Source organism: Oryx dammah, unplaced genomic scaffold, assembly GCF_014754425.2.
Source record: "Oryx dammah isolate SB20612 unplaced genomic scaffold, SCBI_Odam_1.1 HiC_scaffold_16, whole genome shotgun sequence".
Lineage (NCBI taxonomy): Eukaryota > Metazoa > Chordata > Mammalia > Artiodactyla > Bovidae > Oryx > Oryx dammah.
This window is the reverse complement of record NW_024070200.1, coordinates 38,817,646-38,829,897: the sequence shown is the minus strand read 5'-3', so window position 1 is coordinate 38,829,897 and position 12,252 is coordinate 38,817,646. Positions and strand designations below refer to the sequence as shown.

Sequence of the window (12,252 nt, the reverse complement as noted above, 5' to 3'; positions counted from 1 at the left end):
GGGGAGAGGTGATCTCTGCCCTTGGCACTCTTAGCAGGCTGCCCTCTGAACAGCATGGTTTTCCGTCTGGGCTGGGTGGCTGAGAGCAGGCCGGGTGTGTGCGCCCTGCAGCTGGTGTGGCCAGTGTTGTGTGTTGTGACCTCCCCCATATCAGCCTTTCACCCCCAAAACACTCAAGGAAGTGCATGCTCTGGGTCCTCTAAGGTCTGGCCACTTCTTTTATAGCCATGAAGCCAAGGGTCAGAGAAAGGAAGGGGCTCTGTCTGTGGCCAACATGCCCCCACTGCTCGAGTCTGCCTTGGCAAGCTCAGCTCTGGGCCAGTCCCTGCCCGACTTGGCCACCCATGTTGGCTCCCTCCTCCTAATGGAATAAAGGCCATAGCTTTCTGCCTGGCACCTGAGGTCTCTAAAGCCCAGCCAAGCCCCCATTTAGCCTTGTCTGCCCAGGGAGACAAGCCACTAACCGCCAGGGTTCCAGAGGGATTGTTGCTGGACAGCAGGGCCCTGCTTCTTGGCTGGGGTAGGGTGGGGTAGAGGGGCAAGACCAGGTTTGCAGGCCATGAGAATCCTCCCCTCGCAGGCTCAGCCTGAAAGAGGCCTAGGAGCTTGGCTGGAGCCACAAAGGCTGGGTTCATCAGCCTCACTTTTACTGAGTGTTCCATGTGAGATGGTATCGAGCTCTCCAGGCTCCCCGGTGACATCCCCTGTGTGCCAGGGGTCAAGGATGACCCCAGAGAAGGGCCCCTTCCCACCTCCCTGTCTAGGCCCACAGGACACAGGCATTTACCTTATGAGCCCCACCCTGCAGGAGGGAGGGTCTGGCTTTCACAGTCACATGCTCTGGACAGTGTCATAATTTTCGTGAGCTGGCAAGTCCAGCATTGGTCTGGACAGAGTGGAGGCACCTCATAGGTGACAGATACCCGACAGGGAGACTCCAGGAAATGATAGGGGCATGGGTGGCAGGCAGCCAGCCTCCAAGGGGGCTGGACTGGGTGTTAGGGCTGAGGCTTCTGAACACCTGCTACTTGGCCAGTGTTCCACACCCAGTGCCTCATCTAAGCCTCAGCCCCATTTTGTAGTTGGAGGAACAAAGGATCTGGGAGTCCAAGGAACTTCTCAAGGTCCCAGAACTAGTGAGTGGCAGAGCTGGGACTGGAGCTCAGATTTATTTGCTTCCAAAGCCCCACTCAGTCCTCTCTGCCTCTTAGCCTGCCCCAGAGAGGGACAGCTGGGCAGCTCTGGTGGCCAGAGTGTGCTAGAGGGACGAGGGAACAGGTTGGTGGGAGTGAGGAGAACTTACCCCCTTTTTCCCCTGGAGCAGATGTTTGTTCATGTAAGGCTGACATGAGTGCTGAGTGTCAGCTCTGTACCAAGGACATGGTGATGGATGCTTAAGAATAAGATCCCAGGCTTGGGAAGCTCTGCCTTGTAGCATTTCTCAAAGAATATTCTGGGGAGTATTTGTTCCAAGAGATGCTAATAAATGTTCTGTGAAGAAAGATAGTGCTTTTCAAAGTTTGGCAACACAGGGTTAACCTGCCTGACTTCAGGCTCTACTACAAAGCCACAGTCATCAAGACAGTATGGTACTGGCACAAAGACAGAAATATAGATCAATGGAACAAAACAGAAAGCCCAGAGATAAATCCACACACCTATGGACACCTTATCTTTGACAAAGGAGGCAAGAATATACAATGGAGAAAAGACATCTCTTTAACAAGTAGTGCTGGGAAAACTGGTCAACCACTTGTAAAAGAATGAAACTAGAACACTTTCTAACACCATACAAACTCAAAATGGATTAAAGATCTAAACGTAAGACCAGAAACTACAAAACTACTAGAGGAAAACATAGGCAAAACACTCTCCGACATAAATCACAGCAGGATCCTCTATGACCCACCTCCTAGAATACTGGAAATAAAAGCAAAAATAAACAAATGGGACCTAATTAAAATTAAAAGCTTTTGCACAACAAAGGAAACTATAAGCAAGGTGAAAAGACAGCCTTCAGAATGGGAGAAAATAATAGCAAATGAAGCAACTGACAAACAACTAATATCAAAAATATACAAGCAACTCCTGCAGCTCAATTCCAGAAAAATAAACGACCCAATCAAAAAATGGGCCAAAGAACTAAAAAGTAACAAACTTTACTGCAGTACTCCTCAGAGCCTCCAAAGCTGTACACATTTAGAATCCATCCATCAGAGAGGAGGTAGGCAGCGCTTTCCAAACTTAAGAGCAGAAACTTTGATGCAATCAGATCTGGGTTTCTGATCCCGTATTCATCTCTTGGAGCCTCAGTTGCTCCATCTGTAAGATGGCAATACTTATGCCTGCCTGAGAGGTGCGAGGATTAAGTGAGCTAAGCACATGACGCTCCCAGCATGAGGACCAGGTGTGTTAGGCTCCGTCAGTGTTAGCTGCTGTTGTGGCTACTGAAGATCTGCTCGTCAGCCCCACAGCCTCACTTCAAGACAGCCTCACCCACTTTACCAGGGCCTCCTACAGGTTACCAGTTTGTCAGTATGCCAGACCCAGGTCTGAGTCCAGGAGCTCAGGTAGGTCTATTCCGAGCATAACAAAAGAGGTCCCCCCATTTTTGCACCCCCAATTCTGTTCATGTGCTCTGAGGTCAAGGGCCCTTTTTGAGTGGCTCTTGCATACTGTTAGCTCATTGGGAGCTTGTAGTCACTGGTAACCCCCAGATCTTACTTTCATGAACACTGCCTACCCCAGCTTGCTCTCTGGGCCTGCACCAGAATAGGGCTTGTCTTTCCTGGGTATAGTTTATCTAGTTGAGATGACCACCCTGACCTCAGGCCGTAAACAGACACTCACTGGTTGATTTAGTCAACATTTAATGACCCTGCCTTCCTCTAGTACCTCCCAGCATGTTTCACCTCTGTACTTCTTGGGGGACAGTGAAAAGTGTTCTAGACAATGGGGGGACTTTGTGGTGGCAGGAAGCTGTCCCAGCCCTGACTCAGGACATAAGGTGGGCTAGTTGCTGGGACAGGTCCTAGCAGACCTTCAGGGGCTTCTCTTCCTTTGGAGCCTCTTTGTTGGGGTCTGCTGCCAAGCTCACTTGCATGTTGTCTAGGAAAACTTTTTTCTTTTAATTTGATTTTCTCCAGGGGACTCTGCATTTTTACTTTTTTTTTTTTTGAATGAGATAATGCATTGGAAAAAACAAGCACTCCCGCTTCATTCATTCAGCAACTGTTTCTTGAATCCATAATGTGCTAGGAACCTGGACAGATCAGAGTGAGCCCATGGAGCTTACGCTCTGGAAGGGGAGAGAGATGTTAATGAAACTGATAAATGTGAAAGTGTGATGGAGGGGGTCCTAGAGAAGACAAGTTCATGGTGGCTGGGGAGTGTTGGGTAGAATAAAAGCTCTCAGAAGACGTGGTGGAGGAGAGCGGGAGAAAGGGTAAAAGATACCTTGGGAAGGTGTTCTAGGCTGAGGGCACAGCATCTGCTAAGGCCCTGTGTAGGAAGGATCATGGGATTTTGAGAGAAAGCCAGACAGAGTGGTTAGAGCCAGGGAGTGAGGGAGTTTGAGGTGAAGAGTGAGGCCATAGAGGTGGACAGGGACTGACCACACAGGCCTGTGTACCAGGCGTAGGACATTTGTCTTTACCTGTGGACAGTGAAGACCCACTGGTTTTAAGCAAAGACATAATGTGATTGGGTTTGCATTCAGAGACAAATGGCTGGGCTGCAGGGCTGCAGATGGGCTAGAGGACAAAATTTTGGAGACAGAATTGGTTGACATGGGGGAGGCAGGCAGTGCAGAGGGGCCCCCAGGACCCAGCATGTGCGTGGATGTGAGGGAGGCACATTATTACATTACTGACTTCACCATTCCCGACCTTGAGCTCTGAAAGTGTGATTCATCCCCTTATCAGGGGCTTTTGTGCCCTCTTAACAGTACATGTTTTCTCCATTCCTATTTGGATGTATTTTTCTTGATGGAATTGCTAGAAGCCAACTCAAAACTGATGTGTCCTGACATCTCTGCCTGACATCTCTGACCCCCATCTCCACTCATGGGCTGGCTTCTTCCTTGTCCTGAGGGAGCTTTAAAAGAACAGACAGCTTTACCTGCCATTTCCCTGCATCTTGGCACACTGTTCATCTTTGGGGATGGCCTTCTGCCTTGGGGCTGAGTGGGGTTAGCTCTGGGGGCCTCTGAGGGGCCTGCACACCTGCCCTCTTGGCCCTATGGCTGTCAGCCCCAGGGAAGATGGGCCTTGCCTGCCTCCATCCCTCCCCTAGGCTGTGCCTAGTTCCTGCCTCATGAGAGGGCTCACTCCTGGGATGCTAGTCCCAGCCTCCCCAGGGTACGAGGGGGCAGCAGGGCCATCCCAGCCCAGGACAGAGGAGGGCCCTGAGATGGGCCAACCAGCCAGCATCTGGAGGTGCAAGCTGGGGAAGAGGATTTGAAACAGGTGCTCGGGAGCCCAGAGCCTGGGAGGCCCTCTCGTCCTCTCCAGGTTCTGCCGATGCTGGGCTAGGGAAGTGTGTGTTCAGGTGTGAGTACTTTCATGTGTGGGGTGCGTGTACTGTGTGAGCTCCCCTGTGTATGAACGTGGGTGTGCATCCCTCCAGGTGGGTTGGAGGTGAGCAGAGGCTGCCTGTGTCGTATATCTGAGGTGACAGCCTGACCCTTATTTCTTGGGTAGGTGGCCGGTCTGTTTCATGACCCCAGCATCGGGAACCCCATCCACATCACCATCGTGCGCCTGATCCTGCTGGAAGATGAGGAGGTGAGAAGTCACGTGACCTTACACTGCCCCTGGGATGGGCATCGCCTGCCAGAGCCCTCCTGCCACTCACCCGAGCCGCCTTGTGTGGAAGGGCACAGCCAGGGCCTCCTTGGCCCAAGCAGTGCCATCTGTCACCCCCACCCCTGGCTGACCCTCTTTTAGGTCCTCTCTGGCAGGTGCCTGTGGGAGGGGTGGTCAGACCAGAGACTGGCCTGGGGCCCACAGGTCTGCCTGCTGCCACCCCTGGGCCTCTGTCCCCTGCCTTCCTGTGGAGGAGAATTTGACCTGACCCTTCAGAGCTCTGGGGGAGGGCTTCAGTGGCTGTGCTCTCTGCCTGCAGGAGGACCTGAAGATCTCTCACCATGCAGACAACACTCTGAGGAGCTTCTGCAAGTGGCAGAAAAGCATCAACATGAAGGGGGATGCCCACCCGCTGCACCACGACACAGCCATTCTGCTCACCAGGTACTGGGAGCAGAGAGGGGAGGGGCCCGGGGTGCAGCTGGGAGAGCCTGTGTGGGAGGGAGGTGCCACCTGACCCTCAGGGAGAAGCCCCAGGAGGGGGGCAGACATGGCCCTGCTCTCAGGAGCCTCATCTGGAGGAGGGTTTCCCACACCTTTGATCCAAGACAGGATTTCAGTAGCACTTGGGGAGAGCTTTTTACTGTAAATGTTCGTTGTGAGCTGTTCATCGTGAATTCTCATGCAGTTGTCAGAAATAATACAGGGAGGTACCGTCTACATTTCATCCAGTTTCCTACAGTGGTAACATCTGGTGTGAAAGTGAAAGTGTTAGTCCCTCAGTTCTGTCCAGCTCTTTGTGACTCCATGGACTGTAGCCTGCCAAGCTCCTCTGTCTGTGGAATTCCCTAGGCAAGAATACTGGAATGGATAGCCATTCTCTTCTCCATGGGACCTTCCTGACTCAGGGGTTGAACCTGGCTCTCCCCTGGTGGCTTAGGTGGTAAAGAATCTGCCTGCAGTGTGGGAGACCCAGGTTCGATCCCTGGGTTGAGACGATCCCCTAGAGAAGGAAATGGCAACCCACTCCAGTATTCTTGCCTGGAGAATTCCATGGACAGAGGAGCCTGGCGGGCTACAGTCCATGGGGTCGCAAAGAGTTGGACACAACTGAGTGACTAACACTTTCACTCCTACATTGCAGGCAGATTCTTTACCATCTGAGCTACTAAGAAAGCCCCCAACATCTGGCATAACTGTAGTTATATCCCAAGCAGAAAACTGATGCTGATATGATCCACAGACCATACTCGGGTTTCACTAATTTTACATACACTTATTTGTGTGTGTATTTAGTCTTCTGCAATGTTATCACACGTGTAATTTCTGTATCCATTGCCCAGTCTATATATGGAATGGTTCCATTAAAAGGATCTCTTGTGCTGCTCTTTTATAACCAGAAAATCTTACTCCCTCACTTCCCCACTCCAACATGACCCCAACTTCTGACAACTCCTAATCAGTTCAAGGCAGTATTTCTGAACTTGAGGTGGAGTTATTAATATCCCCCTTTGCTGAGAGCTCCAGCAGCTTCTCACTGGGGTAGTAAGCCAAATTGTCTGTGCATGGGTCTGCTCTCCAGGCCCAGAGAGGTATCTTGTGTGAATAAGGGTCTCTGATTCCCGAAGGCTCCTGGGCTGGTCTGAGAGCGATGGGAGAAGCATCCTTCTTGCTCCCACCCTCCTTCTCTGGCCCCCTCAGCTTGGGAGGGCCTGGCTCCGGGCCAGGTCAGTCTGAGGGCCCCCTTCTCTCTGCATGTGCAGGAAGGACCTGTGTGCGGCCATGAACCAGCCCTGTGAGACCCTGGGCCTGTCCCACGTGGCGGGCATGTGCCAGCCACACCGCAGCTGCAACATCAACGAGGACACAGGCCTGCCCTTGGCCTTCACCGTGGCCCACGAGCTCGGGCACAGGTACCCTGCCACCCCCACTGCCACACTAAGAACCTCACCTCCCAACCTGGAGGCACCAGCCATCCAGGCTGATGGCCCCTGCAATCCCAGGGAAGGGAGTCCTGTCTCGAGGAATGAGCCCAACCTAGCCACATTCTGTCCTTGCCCTGTCCCCACCCACAGCCAGGCTGCCTCCCTGTTACACAGGAGAGGACTAAGTCTTAAGTGGGACTGAGATGGGCCGGAAAGTCACCACAGGGCCTTGTCCCTCCCTGTTGCCCTCAGTGCTTGCATTTTTGACTCTTGGTCCCTGCACCTCCCACCCCATTCCTAATTACTCTGTGACCCTAGGCAAGTTCCCTGCCCTCTCTGGGCTTCTGTGTGCTCCTTGTTGGTTGAGGGAGTTGGATTCAGGGATGTGAAAGGCTCCCTCTATTGGACACCTCCGTGTAAGGTTGTCATGCCTAAGCATGGCCCCTGCCCTCAGCCATCTATCTGTGCCTGGACTGTTTAGCTGTGAGTATGGCAGCATCTTCGATGGTCTGGGAGCCCACGAGGGCAGGCTCACAGAGAGCGCTGTTGGTCAGAGGGGTTGGCTCATCACTGAGGACTGAGTGAGATAGTGTTTCTGAAAAGAGCTTAGTCTGATGCCTGGCACATAGGAAGTGCTCAGCACACATAATTGTGTTCGTGTCTTTCCAAGGATGGTCTCCGAGACCTTTCCTGTGGCGTGGCAGCTCGGACTCCCTAACTCCACTGCACAGCCTTGGATAGGACCTGGGGTGGGGAGGAACCCTGTCAGACTGTTCTTGGTGCCAGTGAGGCTGCGGGGGCCACCGAGGGTCCCCTGGGTGCCACCTGGCTGGCCGCTGTTGGCCAGCTCCGCGCAGGCGCTGGGCTGCCCTGTGGTCCCTGGTGGGCTGGTCTGTGGTTCAGTTCAGGATCAGCTGCTGGAGGGCCCCGGGGATACTGGTTGTCACACCCACGTGTTACCTTAAGGAAGCGGAGGCTCAGAGGTGGGGTGTGACTTTCCCCGGCCACACGGTGGTGGCGGCAGAGCCAGCACCCGGCGCCTCGCAGGCCCCTGAGGGAGGGGGTGGGCTGGCGGGCTTCCCGCCGGCTCACCCGCCCCTGGGGCCTGTGCTCTCACACAGTTTTGGCATTCAGCATGACGGCAGCGGCAATGACTGTGAGCCCGTTGGGAAACGGCCTTTCATCATGTCTCCACAGCTCCTGTACGACGCTGCGCCTCTCACCTGGTCCCGCTGCAGCCGCGAGTACATCACCAGGTTCCTCGAGTAAGTCCCTCCCAGCCCCGGCCTCGTCCGAGCCGCGCGGGTGGAGGTCTGCCAGGGCAGCACCTTGAAGGGGGCGCGGCAGTTCACAGAAGTGTAGCGGGGAGAGGGGTGGGGTGTGCCTGGTACAGCAGGCATTGGCAAAGGCATGAGGACGCGAGGAGCGCGGGTTAGCTTTCGGAGCACTGCAGGATATTAAGTGATGCCACAGGCGCTAAAGCAGGACAGGAAAGGAAGGCGGAGGAGGTGCGGAGCTGCCCGTGTGGCCGCTGGGGGCAGTGAAGAGCGGGAAAGAAAGGGCCCTGGAAGGCGCTGAAATACATGGCTTTACCTTTCTATTGTGTTCTCTTAATTTGCTGTGGTATTTTACTATTTAATGTTTTAAGTAAAGTCAAAACATTTAAATGATTAGTGCAAGTTTTTTTTTTAATTGAGATATGGTTGATGTGCCATATTATATGTTTCAGATATACAACAGTGATTCACAGTTTTTAAAGGTTATATTCCATTTATAGTTATAAAATGTTGGCTGTATTTCCTATGCGGTACGATATATCCTGGAGGACATGGCAGCCCACTCCAGTATTCTTGCCTGGAGACTCCCATAGACTGAGGAGCCTGGTGGGCTACAGTCCAAAGGGTCACAAAGAGTTGGACACCACTGAAAGCACCCTAGCATGCACACACACAATATATCCTTGTAATTTTATGCATCGTAGCTTGTACGTCTTAATCCCCTGTCCCTAACTTGCCCTTCCTCCCTTCCCTCTTCTCACGGGTAACCACTAGTTTATTCTCTCATCCGATTCTTTCTTGTTGTAGTCATTATTTGTTTTTTAGATTCCATATGTGAGTGATGTCATTCAGTATTTGTCTTTCTCAGTCTGACATTTCTCTAAGCATAAAATCCCTAAGTCCGTCCATGTTGTTGCAGATGGCAGAATTTCATGCCTTTTGTGGCTGAGCAGTATTCCCTTATCTACTACGTATTCTTTATCCATTCATCTGTTCATGGACACTTAGTTTGTTTCCATATCTTGGCTGTTATAAACAGGGCTGCTATGAACAGGGATGTCCATGTATCTTTTCAAATTAGTGTTTTCATTTCTTTCCCCGTATATACCCAGAGTAGAATTGCTGGGTCACGTGGTAGTTCTGTTTTTCGCTTTTTGAGCCATACTGTTTTCCACAGTGGCTGCACCAATTTTCAGTCCTGCCAACAGTGCACACGGGTTCTCTTTTCTCCACATCTTTCCCCAACATTTGCTATTTGTGTTCTCGCTGATGATAGACATTCTGAGGTGTGAGGTGATGCCTTGTTTTGATTTTAATCTCTCTGATGATTAATGACATTAAACATCTTTTCATGTGTCTTCTTTGGAAAAATATCTCTTCGGGTCTTCTGAACATATTTTTAATCTGGTGGTTTTTTTGACATTGAGTTGTATAAACTGTTAATATATTTTCAATATTAACTCCTTGTCGGTCATGTCTTACAAATATTTTCTCCCATCTAAAGGTTGTCTTTTCATTTTGTTGATAGTTTCTTTCACTGAGTGAAAGCTTTTAAGTTTAATTAGGTCTCATTTGTTTATTTTTATTTACTTTGCTTTAGGAGACAGATCAAAAAAAAATATTGCTACAATTTATGCCAAAGGGTGTTCTGCTTATGTTTTCTTATGGGAGTTTTATGGTTTCTGGTACTACATTTTAGGTCCTTAATCCATGTTGAGTTTATTTTTGTACAAGGTTTGAGACAGATGTTCTGATTTCATTCTTTTACATGTAGCTGTCCAGTTTTCTCAGTACCACTTACTGAAGTGACTGTCTTTTCTATTGTATATTCTTGATTCCTTTACTGAAGATTAATTGACCATAAGTGTGTGGGTTTATTTCTGGGCTCTCTGTTCTATTGATCTGTATGTCTGTTTTTGTGCCAGTATCATACTGTTTTTTAAAAAATTTTATTAAAGTATAATTGATTTATGTGTTTAATTTCTGATGTATAGCACAGTGATTCAGTGATACATATATATATATATTCTTTTTCATATTCTCTTCCATTATGGTTTATCAGAGGGTATTGAATATAGTTCCTTGGCCTATGCAGTGGGACCTTGTTGTGTATCCATCCCGTATATATGATGGTTTGTGTCTGCCTATCTCAAACTCCCAGTCTTTCCTCCCCATGACCCCTCCCCTTCAACCATAAATCTGTTATCTATGTCTGTGGGTCTGTTTCTGTAGATATGTTTATTTGTGTTGTATTTTAGATTCCACATACAAGTGATATCATATGGTCTTTCTCTTTCTGAATTACTAGTGTAATAATCTGTAGGTATATCTATGTTGCTGCAAATGGCATTATTTCATTCATTTATGAAATATTTAATTATGCTTTTGTTTCCATTGCTTTGGAGAGTGACATAAGACATTGGTATGGTTTTGCCTGTGTTCTCTTCTAGGAGTTTAATGGTGTCATCTCTTGTATTTCAGTCTTTAAGCTATTTTGAGTTTATTTTTGTGTATGGTGAGAGGGTGTGTTCTCACGTCATTGATTTGTGTGTGGCTGTCCAACTTTCCCATCAGCACTTGCTGAAGAGAGACTATCTTTCCTCCATTGTATATTCTTGCCTCCTTTGTCAAAGATTAATTGGCCATGGGTGTGTGGCTTTATTTCTGGGCTCTCTAGTCTGTTCTGTTGATCCATATGCTATTGTGCCAATACCATGCTGTTTTGATTACTGTAGCTTTGTAGTAGTATTCAAAGCCTGGGAAGTTTATACCTCCAGCTTTGTTCTTTTTACTCAGAATTGCTTTGGTAATTGAGTCTTTCATGGTTCCATATAAATTTTAGGATTTTTTGTGCTAGTTCTGTGAGGAATGTCATGAGTAATCTATAGATTGCTTTGGGTAGTAGAGCGGCAATTTTAATGGTATTCTTCCAATCCAAGAGCTTGGGCTATCTTTACATTTCTTTGAATCATCTTCAATTTCCTTTACGGATGTTTTTTAGTTTTCAGCATTTAAGTCTTTCACATTCTTGGTGAGATTTATTCCTAAGTATTGATTTTTTAAAATATGATTTTAAAAGAAATTTTTGTTCACATGCTTTTTCTGATATTTCATGGTTAGTGTAAAGAAGTGCAAACAATTTCCATGTTACTTTTGTATCCTGCTACCTTGCCAAATTTGTTTATCAGTTCTCATATTTTTTGTGTGGATTTTCGGTGTATACTATCATGTCATCTGCAGATGATAACAATTTTACCTCTTCCCTTTGAATTTGAATACCTTTTATTTCTTTTTCTTATCTGATTTCTGCAGCTGGATTTCCAATACTATATTGAATGGAAGTGATAAGAGTGGGTATACTTGTCTTGTTTCAGATTTTCATGGGAAGACTTTCAGCTTTTCACTGTTGAATATTATATTGGCTGTAGGTTTGTGATAAATATTAATAGCTTTCATTATGTTGAGATATGTTCCCTCTATACCCACTTTTGTAAGGACTTGTATCATGAGTGGATGTTGAATTTTATAAAGTGCTTTTTTTGCATCTATTGTGGTGATCATGTGGTTTTTGCCCTCTGTTGATGTATCCTTGTGACCCTGGGATGAATCCTCCTTGACCATGGTGCATGATGTTTTTTTTATGTTTTGTTGGTTTTGGTTTGCTAATATTTTCTTGAGAATTTTTGCATCTAATATTCACCAAAAGTATTGACCTGTAATTTTCTTTTTTGGTATCGTCTTTGGTTGTGGTATTGGATTGATGGTGGCTTTGTAGAATGTCTTTGGGAGTTTTCCGTCCTCTTCAGTCTTTTGGAAGAGTTTGAGAAGGATTGGTATAAGTTTTTCTTTGTATGTTTGGTAGAATTCACCTGTGAAGCCATCTGGTCCTGGGCTCTTGTTTGTAGGGAGTTGTTGTTTTTATAGATTACAAGTGCTATTTCACTTCAAGTGACCAGTCTATCCTGTTTCTTTTTGATTCAGCTTTGGTGGGCTGTATTCTTCTAGAAAGTTGTCCATTTCTTCTAAGTTGTAGACTTTGTTGGCATATAATTGCTCATACTTCTGCAGTACTGATTGTGATTTCTCCTCTTTCATTTCTTATTTTGTTTTTGTCTTCTGTCTTCTTGGTGAGCATGGCCAGAGGTTTGTTAATTTTGTTTACCCTTTCAAAGAACCAGCTCTTGGTTTCATTGATTTTTTTCCCCTACTTTTTAAAACAATTTTTATTTTCTCTCTGACCTTTAT

At 47.8% G+C, this 12,252-nt stretch overlaps 1 protein-coding gene across 1 annotated transcript in view; it reads left to right on the top strand.

Annotated features, from left to right (window-relative positions):
• ADAMTS7 (ADAM metallopeptidase with thrombospondin type 1 motif 7) overlaps window positions 1-12,252 on the top strand; it is a 57,037-nt gene that overhangs the window by 14,415 nt on the left and 30,370 nt on the right. Inside the window, exons 5-8 of the mRNA XM_040257373.1 lie at window positions 4,701-4,784; window positions 5,125-5,249; window positions 6,569-6,718; window positions 7,852-7,995. Of these exons, the coding sequence (XP_040113307.1) occupies window positions 4,701-4,784; window positions 5,125-5,249; window positions 6,569-6,718; window positions 7,852-7,995 (503 nt within the window). The remainder of the gene's footprint in view (window positions 1-4,700; window positions 4,785-5,124; window positions 5,250-6,568; window positions 6,719-7,851; window positions 7,996-12,252) is intronic.